This window comes from Palaemon carinicauda, chromosome 37 (assembly GCF_036898095.1).
Source record: "Palaemon carinicauda isolate YSFRI2023 chromosome 37, ASM3689809v2, whole genome shotgun sequence".
Classification (NCBI taxonomy): domain Eukaryota; kingdom Metazoa; phylum Arthropoda; class Malacostraca; order Decapoda; family Palaemonidae; genus Palaemon; species Palaemon carinicauda.
The window spans coordinates 34,046,616-34,072,509 of NC_090761.1; the positions used below are offsets into that span (position 1 = coordinate 34,046,616).

At 39.8% G+C, this 25,894-nt stretch overlaps 1 protein-coding gene across 10 annotated transcripts in view; it reads left to right on the forward strand.

Annotated features, from left to right (window-relative positions):
- The window catches only part of LOC137629559 (dystrobrevin beta-like), a 517,572-nt gene that overhangs the window by 290,509 nt on the left and 201,169 nt on the right, over positions 1–25,894 (forward strand). For all 10 annotated transcript variants that reach the window (XR_011041536.1, XM_068360996.1, XM_068360991.1 and 7 more), the window contains one exon: positions 17,449–17,561. Coding sequence is in view for 9 of the 10 variants with exons in the window: in XM_068360996.1 (XP_068217097.1) it covers positions 17,449–17,561 (113 nt within the window). In the remaining variant the exon portion in view is untranslated. The remainder of the gene's footprint in view (positions 1–17,448; positions 17,562–25,894) is intronic.

The window sequence follows — 25,894 nt, forward strand, 5'->3', positions numbered from 1 at the left end:
ATACTAATTCACAAAAAAGGGAGACACAAAATACCTGAAAAATTACTGCCTAATTAGTTTACTTTCAGTAATATATAAAATATTTACAAATATCCTATTAGGCTGAATAGAATAACAGAAAGCTTTTGATTTTGTCAAAACTTTAGCAGTAACAAAAGCCCTTCAAAGACAAGGACTAGACAAATCTTATGCTAGAACACTTGAAGATATCTAAATGAGAAGTACAGTAATCCTTAAACTACATACAGATAGTGTGAAAATTCCAATTGAGAAAGAAGTTTAATAGGGTGATCCCATCTCTTAAATTATTCACAGCATATCTAGAGGTAGTTTTGTGAAACTTTAGGTGTGATTCTTGACAGCAAATTTACTTTTGAGAAATGCATTAGGCTTGTCTCTTCTTCAATTGCACAAATAGATTGGGTTATTGAGAAAGTTTTGTAAGATTTTCGGTGATCAATCTATTTGGAAGAGGTATTTTAATTCTTTCATTCTACCTTGTTTTGAGTATTATTCTCCTTTCTGGTCTGCAGCTGCTGATTGTCATCTTAATTTGTTAGACAGGAACTTACTGTCTATTAAATTTCTTATTCCTGATCTTGACATTAATCTTTGGCACCGTCATTCGATTAGTTCTTTATGCATGTTGCATAAGATTTTTCATAATTCTGACCATCCTTTACATTCACATCTTCCCGGAGTGTACCATCCTGTTCGTAATACTAGGTATGCAGTTAATTCTAATAGTCATGCCTTCTCCATCATAAGGCTGATTACTTCACAATATTCTAGGAGTATTATTCCAGATGTGATCAAGTGGAATGATCATCGTAATCCGGTAGTTGAATCGGTATACAGTAACTTCAAAAGTTCAAAGTTGTAGCTAATGTTTTTATGTTGAATAGGGTGACATGAGCCTCTTTTTATAGTTTATGTATGAAAGATCGGTTTTTATGTTGTTACTTCTCTTTGATTATTATTTTTATTAATTGTTTATTAAATCTCTTATAGTTTATTTACTTCCTTATTTCCTTTCCTCACTGGGCTACTTTTCTCTGTTGGAGCCCTTGGACTTATAGCATCCTGCTTTTCCAACTATATATATGCATATTCAAATAAGCCATTTACATTAATGTCTGGATTCTCTTAACGACCTCGTGATCAGAGCCCCAGGCGAAATCACACAAAGACAAAAGCTTGTGACCGGCCAGGAATCAAACCCTGGTCCGGCAAACTTGTAGAGACAGTGACTACCAGTGACTACCACTGTCGTGGCCAAGTGGTAGTCACTGTCTCTACAAGTTTGCCGGACCAGGGTTCGATTCCTGGCCGGTCACAAGCTCTTGTCTTTGTGTGATTTCGCCTGGGGCTCTGATCCCGAGGTTGTTAAGAGAATCCAGACGTTAATATATAAAAAATATATGGCCTATTTGAATATGAAAGTCACATCTAAATGTGCAAAAATTTATCATATATGCATATATATCTATCTATCTATCTATCTATCTATCTATCTATATATATTTATATACAATATATATATATAATATGTTATTTTCATTAGTAAAATAAATTTTTGAATATACTTACCCGATAATCATGTAGCTGTCAACTCCGTTGCCCGACAGAATTCTACGGAAGGGATACGCCAGCGATCGCTATAAAAGAGGGGGGTGTACTCACAAGCGCCACCTGTGGCCAGGTACTGCAGTACTTCTTGTTGACACCACCTCAATTTTTCCTCGGTCCACTGGTTCTATGGGGAGGAAGGGTGGGTCAATTAAATCATGATTATCGGGTAAGTATATTCAAAAATTTATTTTACTAATGAAAATAACATTTTTCAATATTAATCTTACCCGATAATCATGTAGCTGATTCACACCCAGGGAGGTGGGTGAAAACCAGTGTACATGTATATCAAGAAGCTAAGTATCCCGTATTTCATATTATCAGTTATTCAAAATAACAATGAAATTATAAGTACCTGGTAAGGAAGTCGACTTGAGCCATTACTCTGCCTTAAATAAGTTCGTCTTCCTTACTGAGCGCAGCGTTCCTCTTAGGAGGCTGAACAACTCTAAGGTGCTGAAGTATCAAGGGCTGCAACCCATACTAAAGGACCTCATCACAACCTTTAACCTCGGCGCTTCTCAAGAAAGAATTGACCACCCGCCAAATCAACAAGGATGTGGAAGGCTTCTTAGCCGACCGTACAACCCATAAAAAGTATTCAAGAGAAAGGTTAAAAGGTTATGGGATTATGGGAATGTAGTGGCTGAGCCCTCGCCTACTACTGCATTCGTTGCTACGAATGGTCCCAGGGTGTAGCAGTACTCGTAAAGAGACTGGACATCTTTGAGATAGAATGATGCGAACACTGACTTGCTTCTCCAATAGGTTGCATCCATAACACTCTGCAGAGAACGGTTCTGTTTGAAGGCCACTGAAGTAGCCACAGCTCCCACTTCATGTGTCCTTACCTTCAGCAAAGCAAGGTCTTCTTCCTTCAGATGAGAATGTGCTTCCCTAATCAGAAGCCTGAATAGGTAAGAAACTGAGTTCTTAGACCTTGGAAAAGAAGGTTTCTTGATAGCACACCATAAGGCTTCTGATTGTCCTCGTAAAGGTTAAGACCTTTTTAGATAGTACCTAAGAGCTCTAACTGGGCAAAGTACTCTCTCCAGTTCATTCCCCACCAAGTTGGACAGGCTTGGGATCTCGAACGACTTAGGCCAAGGACGTGAAGGAAGCTCGTTTAGCAAAAACCGAGCTGCAAGGAACATGTAGCCGTTTCAGATGTGAAAACAATGATCCTGCTGAAGGCGTGGATCTCACTTACTCTTTTAGCTGTTGTCAAGCACATGAGGAAAAGAGTTTTTAATGTGAGGTCCTAAAAAGAGGCTGATTGGAGAGGTTCAAATCTTGATGACATAAGGAACCTTAGGACCACGTCTAGATTCCAGCCTGGAGTGGACAACCGACGTTCCTTTGAGGTCTCAAAAGACCTAGGGAGGTCCTGTAGATCTTTGTTGGTGGAAAGATCCAAGCCTCTGTGGCGGAAAACCGCTGCCAACATACTTCTGTAACCCTTGATCGTAGGAGCTGAAAGGGATCTTACTTTCCTTAGATGTAACAGGAAGTCAGCAATCTGGGTTACAGTGGTACTGGTTGAGGAAACTGCATTGGTCTTGTACCAGCTACGGAAGACTTCCCCTTGAGACTGATAGATTCTGAGAGTGGATGTTCTCCTTGCTCTGGCAATCGCTCTGGCTGCCTCCTTCGAAAAGCCCCTAGCTCTTGAGAGTCTTTCGAAAGTCTGAAGGCAGTCAGACGAAGAGCGTGGAGGTTTGGGTGTACCTTCTTTACGTGAGGTTGACGTAGAAGGTTCACTCCTAGAGGAAGAGTCCTGGGAATGTCGACCAGCCATTGCAGTATCTCTATGAACCATTCTCTCGCGGGCCAGAGCGGAGCCAACCAACGTCAGCCGTGTCCCTTTGCGAGAGGAGAACTTCTGAAGTACCCTGTTGACAATCTTGAACGGCGGGAATGCAGACAGGTCGAGATGGGACCAATCCAGCAGAAAAGCATCCACGTGAACTGCTGCTGGGTCTGGAATCGGAGAACAATACAACAGGAGTCTCTAGGTTATCGAGGTAGCGAACAGATCTATGGTTGGCTGACCCCACAGGGCCCAAAGTCTGCTGCAAACATTCTTGTGAAGGGTCCACTCTGTGGGGATGACCTGACCCTTCCGGCTGAGGCGATCTGCCATGACATTCATACCGCCCTGAATGAACCTCGTTATCAGCGTGAGCTTTCGATCTTTTGACCAGATGAGGAGGTCCCTTGCGATCTAGAACAACTTCCACGAAAGAGTCCCTCCCTGCTTGAAGATGTAAGCCAGGGCTGTGGTGTTGTCAGAGTCCACCTCCACCACCTTGTTAAGCTGGAGGGACTTGAAGTTTATCAAGGCCAGAAGAACCGCCAATAACTCCTTGCAATTGATGTGAAGTGTCCTTTGCTCCTGATTCCATGTTCCCGAGCATTCCTGTCCGTCCAAAGTCGCACCCCAGCCCGTGTCTGATGCGTCCGAGAGGAGACGGCGGTCGGGTTTCTGAACAGCCAAAGGTAGACTTCCTTGAGAAGAAAGCTGTTCTTACACCACGCGAGAGAAGACCTCCTCTCTTCGGAAACAGGAACTGAGACCGTCTCTAGCGTCAAGTCCTTTATCCAGTGAGCAGCTAGATGATACTGAAGGGGGGGGAGGTGGAGTCTCCCTAACACGATGAACAGGGCCAGCGATGAAAGTGTCCCTGTTAGACTCATCCACTACCTGACTGAGCATCGGTTCCTTCTCAGCATGCTCTGGATGCATTCTAGGGCTTGGAGGATCCTTGGGGCCGACGGAAAAGCCTGAAAAGCTCGACTCTGAAGATCCATACCCAGGTAGACAATGGTCTGGGATGGGACGAGCTGAGACTCCTCAAAACTGACCAGGAGGCCCAGTTCCTTGGTCAGATCCAAAGTCCATCTGAGAATCTCCAGACAGCGACGACTTGTGGGAGCTCTTAAAAGCCAGTCGTCTGACGGAGCCGGACACAAGATCATGGTACTGCTGCACAGTCTGTGAACTGTCAACCATGGGGAAGCAAGGAAGTACAGTGACAACCCGAAGCTGTCTAGACTGTCTGGGTCGTACAGACAACTCCTTATCGGGTTGCTGAGGTTGCCGCACTGCGTCACAACAAGTCACTTCTGCTGGTTGTTGAACGTCTTCCCAGTGACACACTGACTCCGTAAACAAAAAATCCTCTAACAAGGACTAAGCTTGGACTGCATGTCTTGCAACACAGCTCAAGGTCTATGGGAGCAGGTGTGGTAACAGACGGGGTTAGCGACTGAAGTGGAACCATTACCTTCCCTGGAAGCATGTTATGCTTAAATAAAAGTCCATAGGAGGCTACGCAGCTAAAGGCTCCTCTCCAAATGACAGAGTCCTCAAGGGAATATCAGAAGGAGGGAGAAAAGCACTTTCTCATCTACAGGGACCATATCCGAGAAAAGCTAAGTTCTCTCAGTGAGGGTTTCACTGGTGCAAAAGCAGCAGACTAGAAGGCAACGTTATGAAACTGCTTGACAGTCTAGTGAGTTGGCAACAACCAAAGATGTGTGACTGAGAAGCATGCGGTAAGGTATGCAGAGCATGCTGTATGCAGAGCATGCTGTATGCAGAGCATGCTGTATGTAGAGCATGCTGTAAGGTAAGCAGAGCATGTTGCATGGCGTGTAACATTTCTCAGAAATTCCATGACCAGTGCTAGATTGAGTAATATCGCATTACTGTCCATTGAAAGTGCACGTGCCGAGGGAATTGATTTAGACTGTTTTGTTGATGAATTTGATAGCCGGCATGATAATCGTAGAATTAAGCTGCACTAAATATACGCACTATAATCTACTTCACCTCAGGAAAGGGAAACTCGCCCTGTTGGCAACACTGCATTACTTCATGCATGCTTGCATGGGGTTTTAATATCAACATAATATTTACATTACATTCATAACTCATGATTCATTTTTGTTTTGAAGATATTTTTGCCATATTTTGCGATTTTGTTAAAAATATATTGCAAGGAATACATATATATTTGTTTATTTAAGTAATACGAATAATTTCCATTATCATAATGTTTGTGTAGGCATACATGTATATGATTACAAATGCAAGTTATGAAAGTAATGAGGTGTTATTATTGTCATTTGTTATTTCAAAGTTGAATGGGAAGAGGCTCAAGTTGAGGAGAAAGTGGCAGATGCATGCGTTGAGGTGGCTGACTCATAGCATGAGGTTCCTGCCTCAAGAGTTGCGCTTGCCTCACGAGTTGAGGTTCTTGAGGTGTGAGCTGCGAGAGTTGAGGTAGCGGCTGCGCAGAACGCAGTTCCTGTCTCACGAGTTGAGGTTCCTGAGGAGCTAGCCTCAAGAGTTGAGGCTCTCGCCTTGAGGAAAGTTGAGGTAGCAGCTGCGAGAGCTGAGGTGGCTGCCTCAAGGATGGTAGAGGTTGTCGTACCTCAAAAGGTTGTTGCCTCGAAGATGGTCTAACTGCAAGAAAATCTTGCCTCAAGGCAAAAGACTCCTGCTCCCATTGTTGAGGTTGCCTTAAGGAAGGTTGAGGTTGCTGCACAACGCTGGTAACTGGCAACTCCGAACGCGGTAAGGTAGCTTGAGGAACCTCAACTTCGTACGCCTGGCAGACTGGACTGCGGTGAGGCAGAGCGCTCGCAGGAGGAGGTGTAACCTTCTCAGCCTGAAACTCACGCATTAAGACCGCAAGCTGCGACTGCATGGACTGCAGCAAAGTTATCTTGGGATCAACAGACGATAAGGTCTGTTGAGGCAAAGCCTTAACAGAAGATGAGGTCTGTTGAGGCATCGCCTTACCTCTTAGGAGGTGTGCAGTCACCTGATGACTGCGGAGAGTCAGAGCTAACCCAATGACTGCATCCGGGTTGTTGAACTCTAGAGGTCTGGACTTTACGTTTAAGAGGTCTTGAGACCTGAGTCCAGCGTTTTCTCCCCGAAATTTCTTCTGCAGACGAGCAAAATAAGGGCTCAATCGTCTGCGGGTGGGAGTGACGGTCTCTGTAAGACACGCCCGCAACCACCGAGGATACTTCTGTGCGCCGATCAAGGCCTGCCGAACCCTTTTGCCCTTCGACATTGCTTCTCCCCTGGGCTTGGGAGCTTGCAAGAGGTCCCGGACTGGGAGGACGACTGGCACGCACAGAAGTACCCTCACGCACAACACTGACACACTTTGCGCTAATCACTTATCACTTTTGATTTTCTGTTTGCACTTATTTCACTGAACTCGAAACTTTAAGTGGTTTGTACCTGAAACACGCAATTCTATCCTTCCTTAAAAGTTAGTAATTGCGAAAACAGAATTACAATGTAACAGAAAAATCTAATGAAAGATAAATAATTCAGTGGCTGGAAAGAGACTAAACACTAGATCAAATAAACTACGTTTAAAATCTCTCACCGCATAAAGCTTGAGAACAAGAATAAAACTCTAGAAACGTTTACCTTCTTCCCCTAAAGAGACTAGGGAGAAGAGCAAAAACGATAACAACGTTACTCGCTTGAACGAAACGTTTATCCAGCTCTCTCTCCCTCCGTCTCTATCTCTCTCTCTCTCTCTCTCTTGACTTAGAACCTGAGAGAAGAGCCCAATCATATATATCGTTAAAACATATAATTGTTAAAGGAAAAAAAACAAATATTTCCCAAATAAAAAGTTCTTTTATTAGAAATAAAACCATTAAGCTAAGAAAGAATGAACAAAACGCTAGAAACGGTTACTCTTACTGCAACGTGACACCGTGAAAATTCTCTTTCTATCGTAACGATAGAGCGCAAGTTGAACGTTCTGAACGTCAACAACTGCAGAGACAAAACAAAACGTTAGTTCAACTTTGAAAACAGTACGAGACTATCAAAGAAATTCTTTCAAAAACATTAAAATAGCATAATATGTTAACAGGTAAAACCGAAATGACGGGCTCAATGTTAATTAACTTCGGTACCAAGAAAAGACCGCCTACTATTAGGAAAGGTCGCTATAAACAAATATAAAAATTAATTTTAATAAGTTTATAATAAAAGGAAGTTAATCGAAGAGGCCTATAAAAGGCGGAGAGATATAAAATAAATCTATAACTTTTGTTAAGCAAAATTAAGAAAGAGAGTCTATACTCTCTTAGACACCAACACTTCCGTCTAAGGGAAGGGTCGGCCATATAAAGGTGAAAGAGAGTTCATACTCTCTTCGTCACCATAATCAAATTAATTCCAAAAGCTAGCTAAGCTAATAATAAAACTTCCTGAATAGCGAAAGCTGAAATCTTAGAGCAATACTTCACCAAAAACCGTGAACAAGACTCCAAAATTATAAGCGTATCCATGAACGTCTTGCCGGAAGCACGACAGAGGAAAAATTGAGGTGGTGTCAACAAGAAGTACTGCAGTACCTGGCCACAGGTGGCGCTTGTGAGTACACCCCCCTCTTGTATAGCGATCGCTGGCGTATCCCTTCCGTAGAATTCTGTCGGGCAACGGAGTTGACAGCTACATGATTATCGGGTAAGATTAATATTGAAAAATATATATTTATATACAATATATATATATATATATATATATATATATATATATATATATATATATATATTTCTGTGTGTGTGTGTTTGTGGCTTAGAACTTACATATCTCCAAGTGGATCGGATAGTGATGGCAGAGAAGTACATATATATATTTCTGTGTGTGTGTGTGTTTGTGGCTTAGAACTTACATATCTCCAAGTGGATCGGATAGTGATGGCAGAGAAGTACAATCTTCAACTTTATGTAGCTCCAAATGTGGATTCAAAGAGCAGTTACAATAGATGCCTTTTGAACCTAGACTAGTACAGGTATTCTCTGATATACCTGTTTCTTTCAAAGAGTTTGATTTTGAAGGCTTTTGAACATTCTATCAGAGTTTACAGGGAAATCTGTGTTAGTGATTCTACTGTCGGTGAACAGTCCATGGTTTCCACTCCTTCAGTTTCAGACCAAAGTTACACTCTCTTCGGTCAGCACAGCTGTATGTAGGGAGTATGAATATATTTTCTTGTTTCTTTTTTACCCAAAACCTTCAGGCCTGGCTTTTCTCTCCCATCAGTATTGAAAAATCCCCCAAAGCTAACAATGTTATGTATTTGATGATGTGTAAATAGTTTTCTTCCACCAGGCAATAACAGTACAATAATCCGTCGTAATATTGCGGTTCTTCTATTGCTCCCTCATTGCATCACAGATTTATAAATTTATTACTGAGAGCATATAAGTTTTATATTTGTAAAATATTTCAATTATCTTTTGTTAAAGATATTATTTTTTGACCTTATAATAGCTTAAAATAGTAATTTTTTACTTACAATAGCTTAGATTTATAGATACTAATAAGAAAGTATGAAAAATGCAAAAATACAAAATATTACCATAGAATTCTGTTTTTACTTGGATCTGGAATGGAACACCCACAGTAGCCCAGGGGATAACTGTATGTGTAGAAGGCATGGATGGTCTTTTATAGGAATAGGACCCCAGTCAGATAATCACAGACTTCTTGGCTTTTTCCTGGTCCACCTTTTTGAGAATAGGAAGCTTAAGTTATGAAAATTTTCTCCTATAAATCTGCACAGACAGAGACTCTGAAGTGAGCTTTTAATGGTGATTTGGATTTGAAAGTGTTTCACAAAACTGCACAGTCCAATGTTTTGCCATGCAGTCCTTTACCAATTCTTTTAGCATCCTGGCCACTTGATAGAATGTTTGAAGTTTTTGCTAAACCAGATATCTCCAATACAACTCTTAAAATAGGTAATTTAGGAAGCTATTATTAATGGTATTAGCCGTGGAACAAGTCAGTGAAATTCCAACATTCTGCAGTGAAAGATATGTCCTTACTCTCCCTTCTAGGCTTTACAGCTTAGTTGCGTAGATCCACTTCATTAGAAGGTAGTCTGTTTAAAAAAAAAACTCAGACTACAGGGGTTATCCGTGCTCTCATGACCTTGTGCATAAAATTACCAATCCACTCTTCATCCCTAAATCCCACAATGAGAAAAATTAATTCTTCCTATGTATTTTTTGCGAATATGCAATTTCATAAAATTCAGAGCTTTGTGCGTTTGTCTGGACATAGGGTGTTATAAGGTACTACCTGAAACAAATCCAAAAAGTTCAATATATGTGTGATGTGCTCGTCTTAATCTGGCACCTATTGGTTGGAATTGGAATTTGGCACAAGAGATGGATCCTTATTCAGGTCCCTCAGCACAAGTGCCTTTTCTTTACACATTATCTGAGTACAGTATAAATTGGGTGTTTACTTGATTATAGGTAACTTAACCCTGGTACCAGTCTTTGGGGAACAAACATCATCTAATCCTAAAATAGGTTTTTGACAAAGTAAAAACCTAATTTTGTGGAGTCCCCTAGACCCTCCTCCCTCCCTAAACTCATGAAGGATTTTGGACATAACTGAGACACTCCTTGGTTGAAACATGGTTGCATAAACAAACGCTTGTATGCGTGTTTCTGTAAGGATTAGTAGTGGCTGACATTGGGTGATGTGTCATCAATTTGTGGACAAATTCAACATCAGACGTGTTGAAATGGGTTCAATAGAGCCTGAACCCGTGGTCTCCCTAATTACACAAAGAGTCTGCGCGTTGCATGTTGATATTCTATCCTTAGAACAAGGAAGACTTTTTCTTTTTAGGATATTTATTGGATTCCCTAATCTAGCCTTTACAAGAAAGTCCTAAATTGGCGTTTATTTTTTTCAAATCAAAACACCCTTTTTTATATATTTTTTCTTCTTAATTTACTCATTACACTGGAACTTAGGATAAAGGGTATATTGGATGGATGACAATCAGTTGAAACATATCCTCCTTTTTCACACGATTGTAGTACAGTACAGTAGTTGAGGTTAATAAATAAATGGTCATAATGAAACAGCTTGATAATTATATTTTCAATATTAAACTTACCCGATGATCATATAGCTGTCAGCTCTGCTGCCCGACAGAAAAAACCTACGGGCGGAATACGCCAGCGATCGCTATACAGGTGGGGGTGTACATCAACAGCGCCATCTGTCAAGTAGGTACTCAAGTACTCGATGTCAACATAGAACCAATTTTCTCTCTGTCGTGCCACTGGCAAGACCTACTAAATACGCCGTCCCTAACTGGATTTGTTTTCACAACGATTTGGTGAAGTACACTATTCCAGTTTTGAGCTTTCGCTATGCAGGGGTTTTTTCTTCATTTCAAAACTTGAACTCGTTTTGGATAGATTTAATTATAGTGACGAAGAGAGTATGGACTCTCTTTCACTTTTAAATGGCCGACCCTTCCCTTAGACGGAAGTGTGTTTAGGTTTTTGGTAATTTGGCTTAACACGTTATAGTTCTATTTTTTTTTTTATATCTCTCCGCCTTTATAGGCCTCTTCGATTAACTTTCCATTTATTATAAACTTATAAAAAAATAAATTTTTATGTTTGTTTATATGCGACCTTTCCTAATAGTAGGTGGTCCTAACTTGGAACCGAAGTTAATTAACATTGAGCCCGTTATATCGTATTTAACCTTTAAAGAATTTAATACTTTTTTAAATTTAATGTTTTATGAAAGAATTTCTTTGATAGTCTCGTACTGTTTTCAAAGATGAACTAACGTTTAGTTTTTTTAATCTACGCAGTTGTTGACGTTCAGAACGTTCAACATGCGCTCTATCGTTACGATAGAGAGAGAGTGTATCACGGTTTCACTTTGCAGTAAGAGTAAACCGATTCTAGCGTTTCGTTCATTCTTTCTTAGCTTAAATGGTTTAAATTCTAAATTAAAGGAACTTTTTATTTGGAAAACCTTTCAGTTTTTTCCTTTAGCAAATAACATGTTTTAACGATATATAATTGGGCTCTTCTCTCAGGTGCGAAATCAAGAGAGAAGAGAGAGAGAGATAGAGACGGAGGGAGAGAGAGGAGAATAAACGTTTCGTTCAAGCGGGTAACGTTGTTCTCTGTTTTTTTTTTTTACTCTCCTCCCTAGTCGCTGTAGGGGAAGAAGGTAAAACGTTTCTAGGGTTTTATTCTTGTTCCCAGGCTTTGTGCGGTGAGAGATTGTAAACGTAGTTTATTTGATCTAGTGTTTAGTCTCTTTTCCAGCCACTGAATTCTTTATCTTTATTTATGTTTTTCTGTTGCATTGTAAGACTGTTTTCGCAATTACTACCTTTTAATGAAGGATAGGATTGCGTGTTTCAGGTAGAAATCAGTTAAAGTTTCGATTTCAGTGAAATAAGTGCAAAACAGAAAATCAAAAGTGATAAAGTGATATGCGCAAAGTGTTACAGTGTTGCGTCCGAGGGTTCGTCTGTTCGTGCCAGTCGTTCACCTAGTCCGGGACCTCTTACAAGCTCCCAAGCCCAGGGGAGAAGTAATGTCGAACGACTTATGGGTTCCACAGGCCTTGATCAACGAACAGACGTTTTTCCCTCCGTGGTTTCGGGCGTATCTACCCAAGATCGCCCCACCCACACAAAGACGAGAGAGCCCATTTATTCCTCGTCTGCGGAAGAGGTTTCTCGTAAGAAACCATGGACCACATCTTGCAGCTTTTTAAGTGCAAGTCGGTCCCTTCCGCGCAAGTCCAACGGCCTAGGTGTAGCCACTGGGTCAGTTCGGACTCCCTGCAGTCATCCGACGACTGCACACCTCCCAAGAGAGGCAAGGTGGTACCGCAACAGGCAGTAACTCCGTCTGTTGCCGCACCAGCTGTTTTAGACCCTCAGTCACAACGGACAGTAGCTCCGTCTGTTGCCGTTTTTGTAGACCCTAAGTGGTCTTTACTGCAGTCTATGCAGACTCAGTTAGCTGCGGTTATGCAGGAGTTTCGTGCGGAGAAGGTTGACACTGCTCCCGTTAGCCTACAACCTGCCACGGTTGTGCGCCCAGCTCACGCTGAGGCTGCCTGCTCCCACACTCCGGCTGCGGAGAGCTCCACCTCCGATGCGCAATCGACCCTGCCAGGCGCATGTTGACGTTAGCCGACGTGCGGCACCCTCCGTTAACATGCGTGAGCTACCGCATCAGCAGTGGGAAGGTGGAGTCAAGCTGCCGTGTTTTGACGCGATGCGTTAGTTTCCGCAACCCACGGCAGTCCCCACCACGCACCACCACTCCGCTTTGGTTGTTGCCTGCTCCCACACTCCGACTGCGGAGAAGGTTGACGATGCACCCGTTTGCCTACAACCTGCCACGGTTGTGCGCCCAGCATGGCTGCCTGCTCCCACACTCTTGTTGTGAGAGCTCCTCCACCCATGCGCAGTCGACCCTGCCAGACGCATGCTGACTCCCACAGACACACGGAGCACTCCGTGGCCGTGCGTGAGCTACCACAAGCTGCCGTGTTTTGACACGGTGTGTCAGCCTCCGCAACCCTCTGTGGTTACCGCCACTCGCCCGCAGCAGACTAGTCAGTCAGGAGTTGAGGCTTCCCCACACAGCTTTGGTTGTTGCCAGCTCACAGACTGTCAAGCAGTTACATGACGTTGCCTTCTGGTCTGCTACTAATACACCAGTGCTGTATGTCCTCACGCCCTGTTGTGGTTGACAGTTCAGTTTTTGACAGTTCACAGACTATCAAGCAGTTACATAACGTTGCCTTCTGGTCTGCTGCTTATGCACCAGTGAGAACCTCACTGAGATAACCTAGCTTTTCTCGGACATGGTTCCTGTAGATGAGAAAGTGCTGTTCTCCCTCCTACTGATATTCCTTTGAGGACTCTGTCATTTGGAGAGGAGCCTTAAGCTGCTTAGTCTCCTATGGACTTTAATTAAAGCATAACAAGGCTTCCAGGGATGGTAAATGGTTCCGCTTCAGTCGCTAACCCCGTCTGTTGCCACACCTGCTCCCATAGACCCTAATGGGCTTTGTTGCAAGACATGCAGTCCAAGCTTGTGTCCTTGATAGAGGATTTTTTACGGAGAAGAACCTTCTGGCCAACAACCTTCCTACCGGTTGGTTGTGAGCCCTGTTGACGCTGAGGTATCCTACTCGCGTCCGCCAGTTGAGGTGGTTCCTCCACCGATGCGACCCAGTGTGGGTTGCCAGTCGCACGTTGACGTTAAGCGACTCTCGGAGGTGGTTGTGGACGTTTAGTGTGTCACTAGGAAGACGTTCAACAACCAGCAGAGGTGACTTGTTGTGACACAGTGCGGCAACCTCAGCAACCCGGTAGGGGGTTGACTGCACAACCCAGACAGTCTAGACAGTTTCGGGTTGACGCTGTACTTCCTCACGTCCCCATGGTTGACAGTTCACAGACTGTGCAGCAGTACCATGATATTGTGTCCGGCTCCGTCACGCATCCACCAGTGCGACCGGATTCAGCAAGTCAGACGTTGCCCACTCCGTTGCCGTTTCCTCATCAGTTTCGGATGAGGAACCCTCTGATGAGGACATTGCTGAACAAGACAATCAACCCCCAGCCCTGCTATCCATCCAGAAGATGCTGTAGAAGGAACGCTGCCCTGTCAGACTGTGGATGAGTCTGGTTAGGACACTGTCATCCGTGGTTCATTTTATGTCACTTGGAAGACTACACCTCCGTCCTCTTCTGTATCATCTAGCTTTTCACTGGAAAAGGACAAGACGCTAGAAGCGGTCTCGATCCCGGTTTCCGGAAAGATAAAGTCTGGTCTGACTTGGTGAAAGGACTTTATCAACCTTTGAAAGGGTCTTCCCCTGACTGTTCAGACTCCCAACCACGTTCTCTTCTCGGACGCATCGGACGTAGGCTGGGGTGCGACATTAGGCGGTAGGGAATGCTCGGGATTATGGAACTCGAGTCAAAGGACAATGCATTTCAACTGCAGGAAGCTACTGGCAGTACGTCTGACCTGGAAAAGCTTCAGGTCTCTCCTTCAAGGCAAAGTGGTGGAGGTGAACATGGACAACACCCTGCTTTGACGTACATCTCCAAGCAAGGAGGGACCTACTCTCTGACATGGTACGAGTTCGCAAGAGACCTCCTCACCTGTTCAACAGGTCTAGACTTTTCACTAGTAACGAGGTTCATCCAAGGCAACTTGAATGTCATAGCAGATTGTCTCAGTAGGAAGGGACAAATAATTCCAACAGATTGGACCCTCCACAAGGATGTATGCAAGAGACTTTGGGCCACCTGGGGCCAGCCAACCATAGATCTCTTTGCAACCTCGATGACCAAGAGGCTCCCAATACTTTGCTCACCTATCCCGGACCCAGCAGTAGTTCATATAGATGCCTTTCTACTAGATTGGTCACATCTAGATCTATATGCATTCCCTCCGTTCTAGATTGTCAACAAGGTACTGCAGAAGTTCGCCTCTCACGAAGGGACAAAGTTGACGCTAGTTGCTTCCCTCTGGCCCGCGAGAGAATAACTCACCGAGGTACTTCGATGGCTAGTAGACGTTCCCAGAACACTTCCCCTAAGGGTGGACCTGCTACGTCTGCCACGCGTAAAGAAGGTACTCCAAGGCCTCCACGCTCTTCGTCTGACTGCCTTCAGACTATCGAAAGACTCTCGAGAACTAGAGGTTTTTCGAAGGAGGCAACCAGAGCGATTGCTAGAGCAAGGAGAACATCCACCCTTAGAGTCTACCAATCGAAGTGGGAAATCTTCCGAAACTGGTGCAAGTCAGTATCCGTATCCTCGACCAGTACCTCTGTAACTCAAATAGCTGACTTCCTCTTATATCTGAGGAAAGAACGATCTCTTTCAGCTTCCACTATCAAGGGTTACAGAAGCATGTTGGCATTAGTCTTCCGTCACAGAGGCTTAGATCTTTCCAACAATAAAGATCTACAGGACCTCCTTAAGTCTTTTGAGACCACGAAGGAGCGTCGTTTGGTTACACCTGGTTGGAATTTAGACGTGGTTCTAAGATTCCTTATGTCAGACAGGTTCGAACCGCTTCAATCAGCCTCCCTGAAAGATCTCACCTTTAAGACTCTTTTCCTGATATGCTTAACCACAGCTAAAAGAGTCAGTGAGATTCATGCCTTCAGCTAGAACATCGGATTCTCATCCGAAACGGCTACATGTTCTACAACTTGGTTTTCTAGCCAAACACGAGCTGCCTTCTCGGCCTTGACCAATATCGTTCGATATTCCAAACTTATCGTATGGTTATAAATGAACTAGAAAGAGTCTTATGTCCTGTAAGAGCTCTTAAGTTCTATTTTAAAAACCTTTACGAGGCCCGTCTGAAGCTTTATGGTGTTCAGTTTAGAATCCATCTTTGCCTATGTCAGAGAATTCTTTATCCTATTTTATCAGACTGTTAATACGAGAAGCTCATTCCCTTCTGAATGAGGAAGACCAAGCTTGGCTGAAGGTAAGGACACACGAAGTTAGAGCTGTCGCAACTTCCGTGGCCTTTAAACAAAATAGATCTCTGCAAAGTATATTCGACGCAACCTATTGGAAAAGCAAATCAGTGTTCGCGTCTTTTATCTTAAGAATGTCCAGTCTCTTTACGAGAACTGCTACACTCTGGGACCATTCGTAGCAACGAGTGCAGTAGTGGTGGGGGCTCCACCACTACAATTCCCTAATTCCAGAACCTTTTTAATCTTTCTCTTGAAATATTTTTGGGTTGTCCGGAAGGCTAAGAAGCCTTTCGCATCCTACTTGATTTGGCGGGTGGTCAAAGTCATTTCTTGAGAAGCGCCTAGATTAGAGGTTTTGAGGAGGACCTTTAGTATGGGTTGCAACCCTTCATACTTCAGCTCCTAGGAGTCGCTCAGCATCCTATGAGGATCGCGAGGCTCAGTAAGGAAGACGTACTTAAAAAGGCAGAGTAATTGTTCAAGTCGTCTTCCTTACCAGGTACTTATTTATTTTATGCTTGTTATTTTGAATAACTGCTAAAATGAAATACGGAATACTTAGCTCATATAATGTCAACATGTTATGCTGGTCTCTACCCACCCCCCTGGGTGTGAATCAGCTATATGATCATCGGGTAAGTTTAATATTGAAAAATGTTATTTTCCTTAGTAAAATAAATTTTTGAATATACTTACCCGATGATCATAAATTAAAGGACCCACCCTTCCTCCCCAATAGAGACCCAGTGGACAGAGGAGAAAATTGGTTCTATGTTGACATCGAGTACTTGAGTACCTACTTGACAGATGGCGCTGTTGATGTACACCCCCACCTGTATAGCGATCGCTGGCGTATTCCGCCCGTAGGTTTTTTCTGTCGGGCAGCAGAGCTGACAGCTATATGATCATCGGGTAAGTATATTCAAAAATTTATTTTACTAAGGAAAATAACATTTTACAGTGTACAGGGATTACGGTACATTAAAATGTAAATTTGATAATCAGTTGTTAATGATACCTTGAAAAGTGAAAGATTTTAACTGGCTTTGTTGATAAAGTATTAAACTTGTCTGACTACTTAATCAGAGTTGATTTATGGAATTTTAAAATATTTGTAAAATGTTTGCCAAATGAAAATGGTCATTGTAAAAATTTTATGAGATGTTTATAATAGTAAAGGGTTATCACAACTTTTTATAACTCCTTGGTCTGTAAAGAAAATGTTCAAGATAAATTGAAACTTGTTTTAAGTGTAATAATCTTGACGCAGGTTTTAGGTTGACTACATGTGACAAACATTTTCATGTTTGCTTATGTGTATTTGTTCTTGAGTGAAATAGATTCAAGATTAGATAGGCTATATCTATAGGCATTTATCTCTGTATGTAGTGTATCTGGAATCTGTTTGGACAACTTATGGAACATAACTTGTAGTTTCTTTTTCTTTACAGAGTAGTGAAAGCATAGATTCTAGTCCTGGATTTGATGCCTCATCAGCCAGAGAACTCATTCAGTCTTTAGAAGTAAAAAACCGAGATATTATGAGGGAAATCAACGTTTTAAGGTTAGCCACACTAATGTAAGACTGATTAAGCCTCAAAAGTTGGTACAGGGATCCCATTATTACTGATATAGCATGAAAAGATAGAATAGCTGCAGTAATATTTATGCATTAATGGTCTCAGGAGAATTTAATTATAGAGATATTCCCAAGTAAATTGAATAAACAATTAAACGTTTGCCCAAGAAGATGAAATAACAAAATATGAGTTATGAAAATCAGTATCAATGGAATACTGTATCTATAGTAAAGCATTATCTCTTAAATTACAATTACTGTATTTGTTAGACACTATTGTAAAACTTTAGATTCTACCATAAAAACTTAGCTCCTTCTAAAGCCCCCATTCTAGCAGATTCCCTCAAATTCAAAGAGAGGCAGCAATGCATGTATTATGCATTTTTTCTTTGATTATAGTAGAACATTTTTAAGTACTCGTTCACATACTTTTTAAAATACTTGTTGATATAAGCCATAATATTATGTGTAATGAATTCATTATTTCTATGAAACTCCCCCGATGTTCATATTGCTCCTTTCTCATTGTTTAAAGGACTTCTACCCTAGAATAAAAATTTCCCGTTTTCTTTCCTTGTATAATGCCCTCTCCCCTTCAGCTAAGTATGGAGTCAATCTGGAGATTGATGGCAACTATCTAGGCAGAGGTACATCTTAGTTCCCTTACTTTCCATTCTCTTGTCATGTTTACTAGTGTTAGATGCTCTAATTTATTTTTTCTTCTTGTGATCCAGATTGAGTTTACATTTGTGATTTTAGGTTATTTTATATTTTAATAGGGCATATCTTCTGGAATTACTATGAATATCAGTTATAGGGGTTCAAGTGACTTAGTGGAAACATGCTGGCCATAGGATTGTATTTTTTTTTTTTATTGTTTTGAGGGATAGTTTATGCTAACACTTCTTAAGTTATTTTCCGATGGTAGATGACCGCTTTGTGTGTTCTAAACGTAAAACTAAATTGATTTACAGTATAGTTCAGGGGGGAAATCCAGAAAAATCTTAGCTAGTTAATATATTAGATGATGTTGAAATATCACTCAAGCTAATTTTGAGCTTTCTGGGCTCAGTAGAGTGAAACTTCATATGTTTTTATTATTTTTGCTTTGTTTGTGTATCATAGAAGGCCTGTGGGTCTTTTGGCTAGGCAGTGCTTCTAACCTAATATGCCCTGTTATGAACCCTAGGCTAACTCATCAAATTTTCCCAGTGGTTCTAGTATGCCAGTACCATAGGAATGGTACACAGTACTAACAGAATCGATCACCTCTGCATGAGCCTCGTACTCAACTTGAGAGTCTCAAGTTACTCCTGAACCTTATATGACGTAACACTCTCCTTTCCATGATCCGGTTTGCTTTACATGACCACTTTATTCTGAGATAAAACACTGAACTGGCAGCTGGATACTTGTATCCGTCTGAAGAACTCGCGAGCAACGTTTTTATCCTGTACATATATTTATGAGGTCACATATGATAGGGGTCTTATGGAACTAGGTAATAGATTTTATATAAATTTTAAAGTTTGGGTGGAAGCTGAACTTTTGCATCATGTTTTAGATGGCTGTGGGGTTCACCCCAGCGTAAGTTCATCTCAAATTTTCCCTTGCAGCATTAGTACTACTGGTGAAACGATTCCCTTGTCTAGCATAGGTGCAAGGTTACCGTTAAATGTAAACAATGGGCAAAGCCTGTAGTTTCCCTTTAGGGTCTTTCACCAGGCCAACATCCCAAAATGAGGATTATACAGAGGAATAACTTGACTTGGACGAGATATATTCTTAGAAATATTATTTTTAAAAGATATAAAAATGAGATATTGTAATTAAGGTAACTTCTTATAGTTCTGTCATCTGATGCTGCTACTTTTAAGACAATTTATCCTTTATTTTACTCTATTTTACTCTATTTTCATGGGAGGTTGAATTAGTTATCCCCAAAAGTAAAATCCCCCCCCCATTTTTTTTATTTGAGAACAGTTCAAGTGACTAACTTTGTTAGTGCCTCCAGTAAAACTAATTCTCTTAAACTGAACATTAATGTGAAGGAAGTTTTTTATTGCAAGATTTTTTAATTGGTTAACCCTAGAATTATGTTTTATAAAGTTGGGAGTGTTGGCCTAATTGAAATTCTCTCTATTCCACAATCTATAATAGGGGTTACTGTATTTCAACTCATATAAGATCTTATTCTTATTGAAGGTTATCAATATTGTTTAGACAAAATTTTTTAATGAATCTAAAAAGGCTGCAACCTTTGTGAATAATGTGCACTAAGAGTAGGTGTGTTTCTGAATGGTGGAGATGGTGTCCGGTGCACAGGTACACGTTTTGGTTTCTCTTCATACATTGGTCGTCATATTAGATTGATAATTGATAAGTTATTAAGCTTGTAGCCTCTAGAACACAGTGGCACTCTGGAGTCTATTCTCCTTAATCCTCCTTTTCTCCCTACCCTTCTATAACTACTACTTCTCAAGTTATTTCTGAATTGTGAAGTTCCTGACATGTGGTTTCAATGACAGATTCTGTTCTTATGAATTATACTTCTCATGAGGAAGATGCAAAAAAGTACAAGTCTTTTTGTCTTTCATACTCCAAGTGATGTACTTTTCAATAGTGGAATTCAGATTTTGTCTTCTTGAATCCCAAGGAAGCTTCATTGTAGTGAATTTTTAGTAAAGAAACCAATTATTCTAATGCTTACTTGAAGTTCATGGATTTCCAACTCCTCTTCACACTTATATTGGTTATATGTGTCACTTATCCACTTATAAAGGTTAAATGTTATCTGAGTGCATTTAGTTAGCAACCAGAAAATGTTATGAGAGAATAAGATGGAAGCCCATCAAGCAATGTCAAAGGGAGTTGGGGTCATTCGGGATAGGGAAAATTGTTTTTTATTCTATCAATTGACGAGAAGCTCATACTTCATAGAGCTATACCACCAGAATGCCATGTTTTGAAATGTTTAATTTCATTATAAAAGTTTTATTTTTGTTGCACTTTCTGCACTGCATAATTTTTTTTAGGAGTGAGGGAAGCAAGGATATCAGTTATACTGTAATTATTATTTGTTCAAATAAAATGTTATTCATCTTGATTAATCTTGAAAACTCACTTTCCACACTTGTTATACATGATGGTTATTATACATTTTATCTATTATTGGTGCTATGGTTTTATTTCAGGGAGTTGTACAGAATTTCAGATGTTGCTTATTCTTTACTATCCTGATACTGCTCCAGGTTTCATTTTTGCATGAAGAAGAATCAACTAAGTGTATTCAAATGATATAAGCACTTTACAACTTGTGCAGAGTCCAATACATTTTTCTTGTAAGTTAGAATATTTACAGAACAGATGAAGATTTTACCTTAAAAATTCATCCCTCATTTTTGTGAAGTATTAGTCTGTATGTCTGTATGTTTTTGTGCATGCTAGTTATTATTATTATTATTATTATTATTATTATTATTATGTGTTTTATTTTATGTATTTTTCTATACTCATACATATATATAATCACATAGGTTCATATTGAAAGAGCAGTTGAAATTTACAAGGGTTTACAGTAGGGTCCCGAATTATGCGAGATTTTGGTCGATCAATGACCTCGTATAAATGGAAAATCGCATATTTCGAAACACGCAACTAACAGAAATAATTCCATTGGGGCCTTGGCAACCAGCAACTTGCCTATTCAAATGTGTTTACTACCTATTTCCAATACTTTCTATGTACTATACTGTATTTATTTATAATATCAAATTGCTCTTGTAAATAAATCACACATTTAATATACTTTAAAGTTCTAATAACTTGAAAAATGGTTAAAATTACAACCAGGATGGGTGTAAACACCGTTTATTTCCCGTTATAACACGACCCAAAATACAGACAAATTTTAATGTTTGCCTATCTATTGTATAAGACAACTGGTGAATAGCAAAACTATCACTCGATAGACTAGCATTTGTTGCATGATTGAAAATCCAGAATTATCAAAATAAAGGCGATTTTATATCATGCGTTTCCTAAACACGCCAAAAGGCACGATAAAAAACAACCAACGTTTTGTTTACGTTTATCTCTGATCATAACCAAGAAACAGACGCATTTACACGTGTATACAGTAGGTTAGTGTTTGCATCGACAGCAATCTTACCAAGTATTGATTATATGTTGATTTTATTATTACCAATGTTCTACTTAATTTTTCTTAGAACTTCCAAATAAATGAAATGAATGCCATTTATACAGTATAAGGTTTTTCTTTATGACGCCGCCTGAAACGGAAATCTTCCATTTATTTACGCTCCATCTTCGATCATGATAAACAAACGAACGCATTAAACAGACATGATCAAATATTACAAACATTTAGTAAACATTATGTTATTACAAATATTTTACTCACCGTATCCATATAAATTCCTAAATTCGTAGCAAAGCTGGAAACCTTTTTTTTTCTTATGCGTTCAATCCACAATAGCAAACTGCCACTAATGACAGAATGATAATTTACGATAATTCTAAACTGTTACGAAAGATAATTGTCCTTTCCATTTCCTAACTTCAGTTATAAGTCAACTTGTACCCCTCTCAATTATGGAACCATATGCAAAAAAGGTAAAAGAAGAAGAAAGTGCTAGGCCTATTTTTAGTCATCGAAAAATTAGGTTACTGCTATTACGTTCGATGTGACAGAGAGAGAGAGAGAGAGAGAGAGAGAGAGAGAGAGAGAGAGAGAGAGAGAGAGAGAGAGAGAGAGAGAGAGAGAGGTTTTAAATGTACTAAACAATAAATATGATAGGTTATAACACATTGGTGCTTATGTAATATTAACTGTATAGATGGTTTGAATAAGTTAGAAAATGGTGTAAACAATTCTTTGTTAATGTATTCGTACCGCGCATATTTTTGAGAGCGGAAGTTAGACATCAGCTGATGTGATCACAGCCAAAAGTAAAACAAAAAGAAGTCAACAATACTCAATTTTTAAAACACACCCGAAATTTAAAAACATAAGTACATGTTTTATTATAGCACAATTGACTATTTAAAGAGTAAATGTTTTCAGGAATAGAATGGTGTTTCCTAAAGAATAGTAGTTTGCTGACGAAATCGGATACCGTATTTTAAGCTATGATTGAAATGGATGTATACACGGTATAATTTTTTCGTTTTATATTTAATTTACACTTTAAGAAAACCAATTTTGGTTTCTTCATCTATTTGTAAGTATTGTATAACACGAGAGAGAGAGAGAGAGAGAGAGAGAGAGAGAGAGAGAGAGAGAGAGAGAGAATCAGCTGTTGTAATCGAATGCCTGTTTTTGTTTCGTGTACCCCCTGAAGCGAGGAATTGATCGCCACAACTAACAATATTCATGTTAATTTCATTCTTAAACTCAAGTTGCCATATGTGAACTAAGGTTTTATTTCTTACGGGAGAGAGAGAGAGAGAGAGAGAGAGAGAGAGAGAGAGAGAGAGAGAGAGAGAGAGAGAGAGAGAGAGAGAAGATTTCTGGCATCAAATTCACTCTCTCTCTCTCCAGAGAGAGAGAGAGAGAGAGAGATAGATTTGTTTTACCGTCTACTCTACAAAACCAATCTTTGCAAATCAAATATATACTGTTTAAAATATGACAAAATATTGCCGACTTGTTACCGAAGTATAGGCTATTCACTGCCGTTAAACGAACCCAGTCTACTCGTGAAAACCTTGAACGCCCGGAGGGAAAAATAAGGTTTTTATATATACTGTACTAAACAAAAATAATGCTTTGATATACCATCATTAACACTACCATTACAATTATCAAAAGGTTGGAGAAAGATAAAGATTGCCGAGAACGTAACCACAATTCTTTTTACATTTTGTCAGCTGGACTCGCATAGTTAACAGTTGATTTCATTGTTGATGTGGAATTGTAACCTTAAATAGGCTATTCATTATGAAATTATGTTAATAAGATGTAATGTTAATATTGTTTTGTAACATTATAAATCACCGTATTTAGGGCTACCAATATACTTAGAAAGACAATAGATTTGATACATTTTGTAGTGCTTGACTCGCAGACTTTGAACAGCTTCGCAGATACAGAAAATTTATTTTTGAAAAATAGCGAGCGCAGAAAAGGGGAATCGTATAATTCGAACACGCATAATTCGGGACCCTACTGTATTTGGTTTGGAATCATTTATTTTTTATCTTTGAAATGTAATGCAGTACATATGCAGGTTGCTACACTATTGTTCTTTTAGAAAATATGCTGCGTTGCTTTGCTGAATTAGCATGTAATACTTGTAATATTCATGGAATCTATTACCAAATCAGATTAATGGGCGAGAGCAGATAGGTGTAGATGTGATTTTTAAAAGTAATATCCAATTGGATGATCCCTGAAACCATCCTTATTTAGATCTAAATAAGGACAGCTGTTTTAGGGATCATGTATAATGATTCCGTGGATTCATAGAAGAGCTTAGTATTCCAAATCAGTGGCTTACAACCACAGCCTGCAGCCCTTATATCTGGACCAATGTGAGCTGGCCTGAGTTTCCTTCCTCCTTTGCTCACTTTGAGAAGAACTCCATGCAAATGCCAATTTTCACTTCTGCTTGCATATCATTTTCCTCTCTGATGTTTTTCTTGCCGTGGGTTTTTTTTTTCTCAGGTTAACCAACGCTAAGCTTACCCATAAACTCTTATGTTTTTTAACTGTTGTCGGTAGTACCAATCCATGGTGAATTTTGTCCAAAGGAGAAAACATACACCACTTCTTCCGGTTTTTTATAGAGCCGACCAAAGTCAAAGCTCTTAATTTCTTACCAATGCCCCAGGGGGAATCATTACCCTAAAGTCAAAACCTATGTTTTGTACAGATTAAACTGTTTTCAAAGTCTGGTGAGGGAGTAATACCCACTCCAATGGTCTTAGAAAAGTTCCCTGGTGTAACAGTTTTTATTTCCTTTATTTAGATATTATAGTGTAAATATTATATACTATAGCAATACTTTCAGCATGTGTATTGGCATTAGAATATAAAAGTTACGAAACACTTCTTTTTATCCTTCAATTAATTAATTTTTAACATTTACAAGGGAGATAAAACTAAAGGGAAATCACATATATAAGTCAATTTTGTACATCAATAATTTCTTTATTTTTTATAAACATTCAAGTAATAAATTCAATATATCTAATAAGTAATAATGATAGCGATACATTTTATTCAAGCTTGTGATCATATGTATCTACAATGGTTTACAAAGAGTACAATACAGAGAATCATAAAAATACAGAACACACACATGCATATATATAAATATATATATATATATATATATATATATATATATATATATATATATATATATATATATATATAAAATACGGTAGGTAGTAGGTTGGGCAAGGCACCAGCCACCGAATAGTCTAGCATATTCTTTAAACATTGTCGTCTTTCTTCATAAACCTGGCAACACCGAGATTACCAAACAATTCTTCTTCGCTCATTGGGCTAATTACTGTATTGTAATTATTCAGTGGCTACTTTCCTCTTGGTAAGGGTAGAAGAGACTTTACCTATGGTAAGCAGCTCTTCTCGGACATTCCAAAATCAAACCATTGTTCTGTAGTCTTGGGTAGTGCCATAGCCTCTGTACCATGGTCTTCCACTGTCTTGGGTTAGAGTTCTCTTGCTTGAGGGTACACTCGAGAGCACTATTCTATCTTAATTTTTGTCTTCCTCTTGTTTTTTTTTAAATGGTGTATTGGGCAGGCTTAAAAGAAGGACCATGGATGCCTGGTGGTTTATCTAGAGATAATATTTTCCTTATCTGTTTATTTTTCTTTTCAATACCATCCTTACTGTCCTCCCTTCAGTTGAAGCGGCTATCCTGGAGGGTATTTAGCCTTGCATGGTGTATTGGCTCCTCTATGTTGACCAGTTTTTCTGACTTTTTTTCTATAGTCTTTGGGTTTGATCAATCACTTTATTTATATGTCTCTACATATTGTTTTTATAATTTTTTTTAATTTAGTTTTTATGAATGCTGTTTCTTTTTTATTACCATTAAGTCTTAGGATGCCTGGCATCATTGAGCGAAATCTGGGACCCCTACCTCCTAGATTTCATCAATGTCGTCTCCTGTATTGCAATATTCGTGGTTTTCATGCAAATATTCAAAACCTTACAGTAGTTGTGTCCAGACAGTATGATACACTTTTGGGCTCAGAAACTTTGGTTTCTAATATGAGGCACTCATCTGAGCTCCAAATATCTGATTTTAAGAAGCCAATTA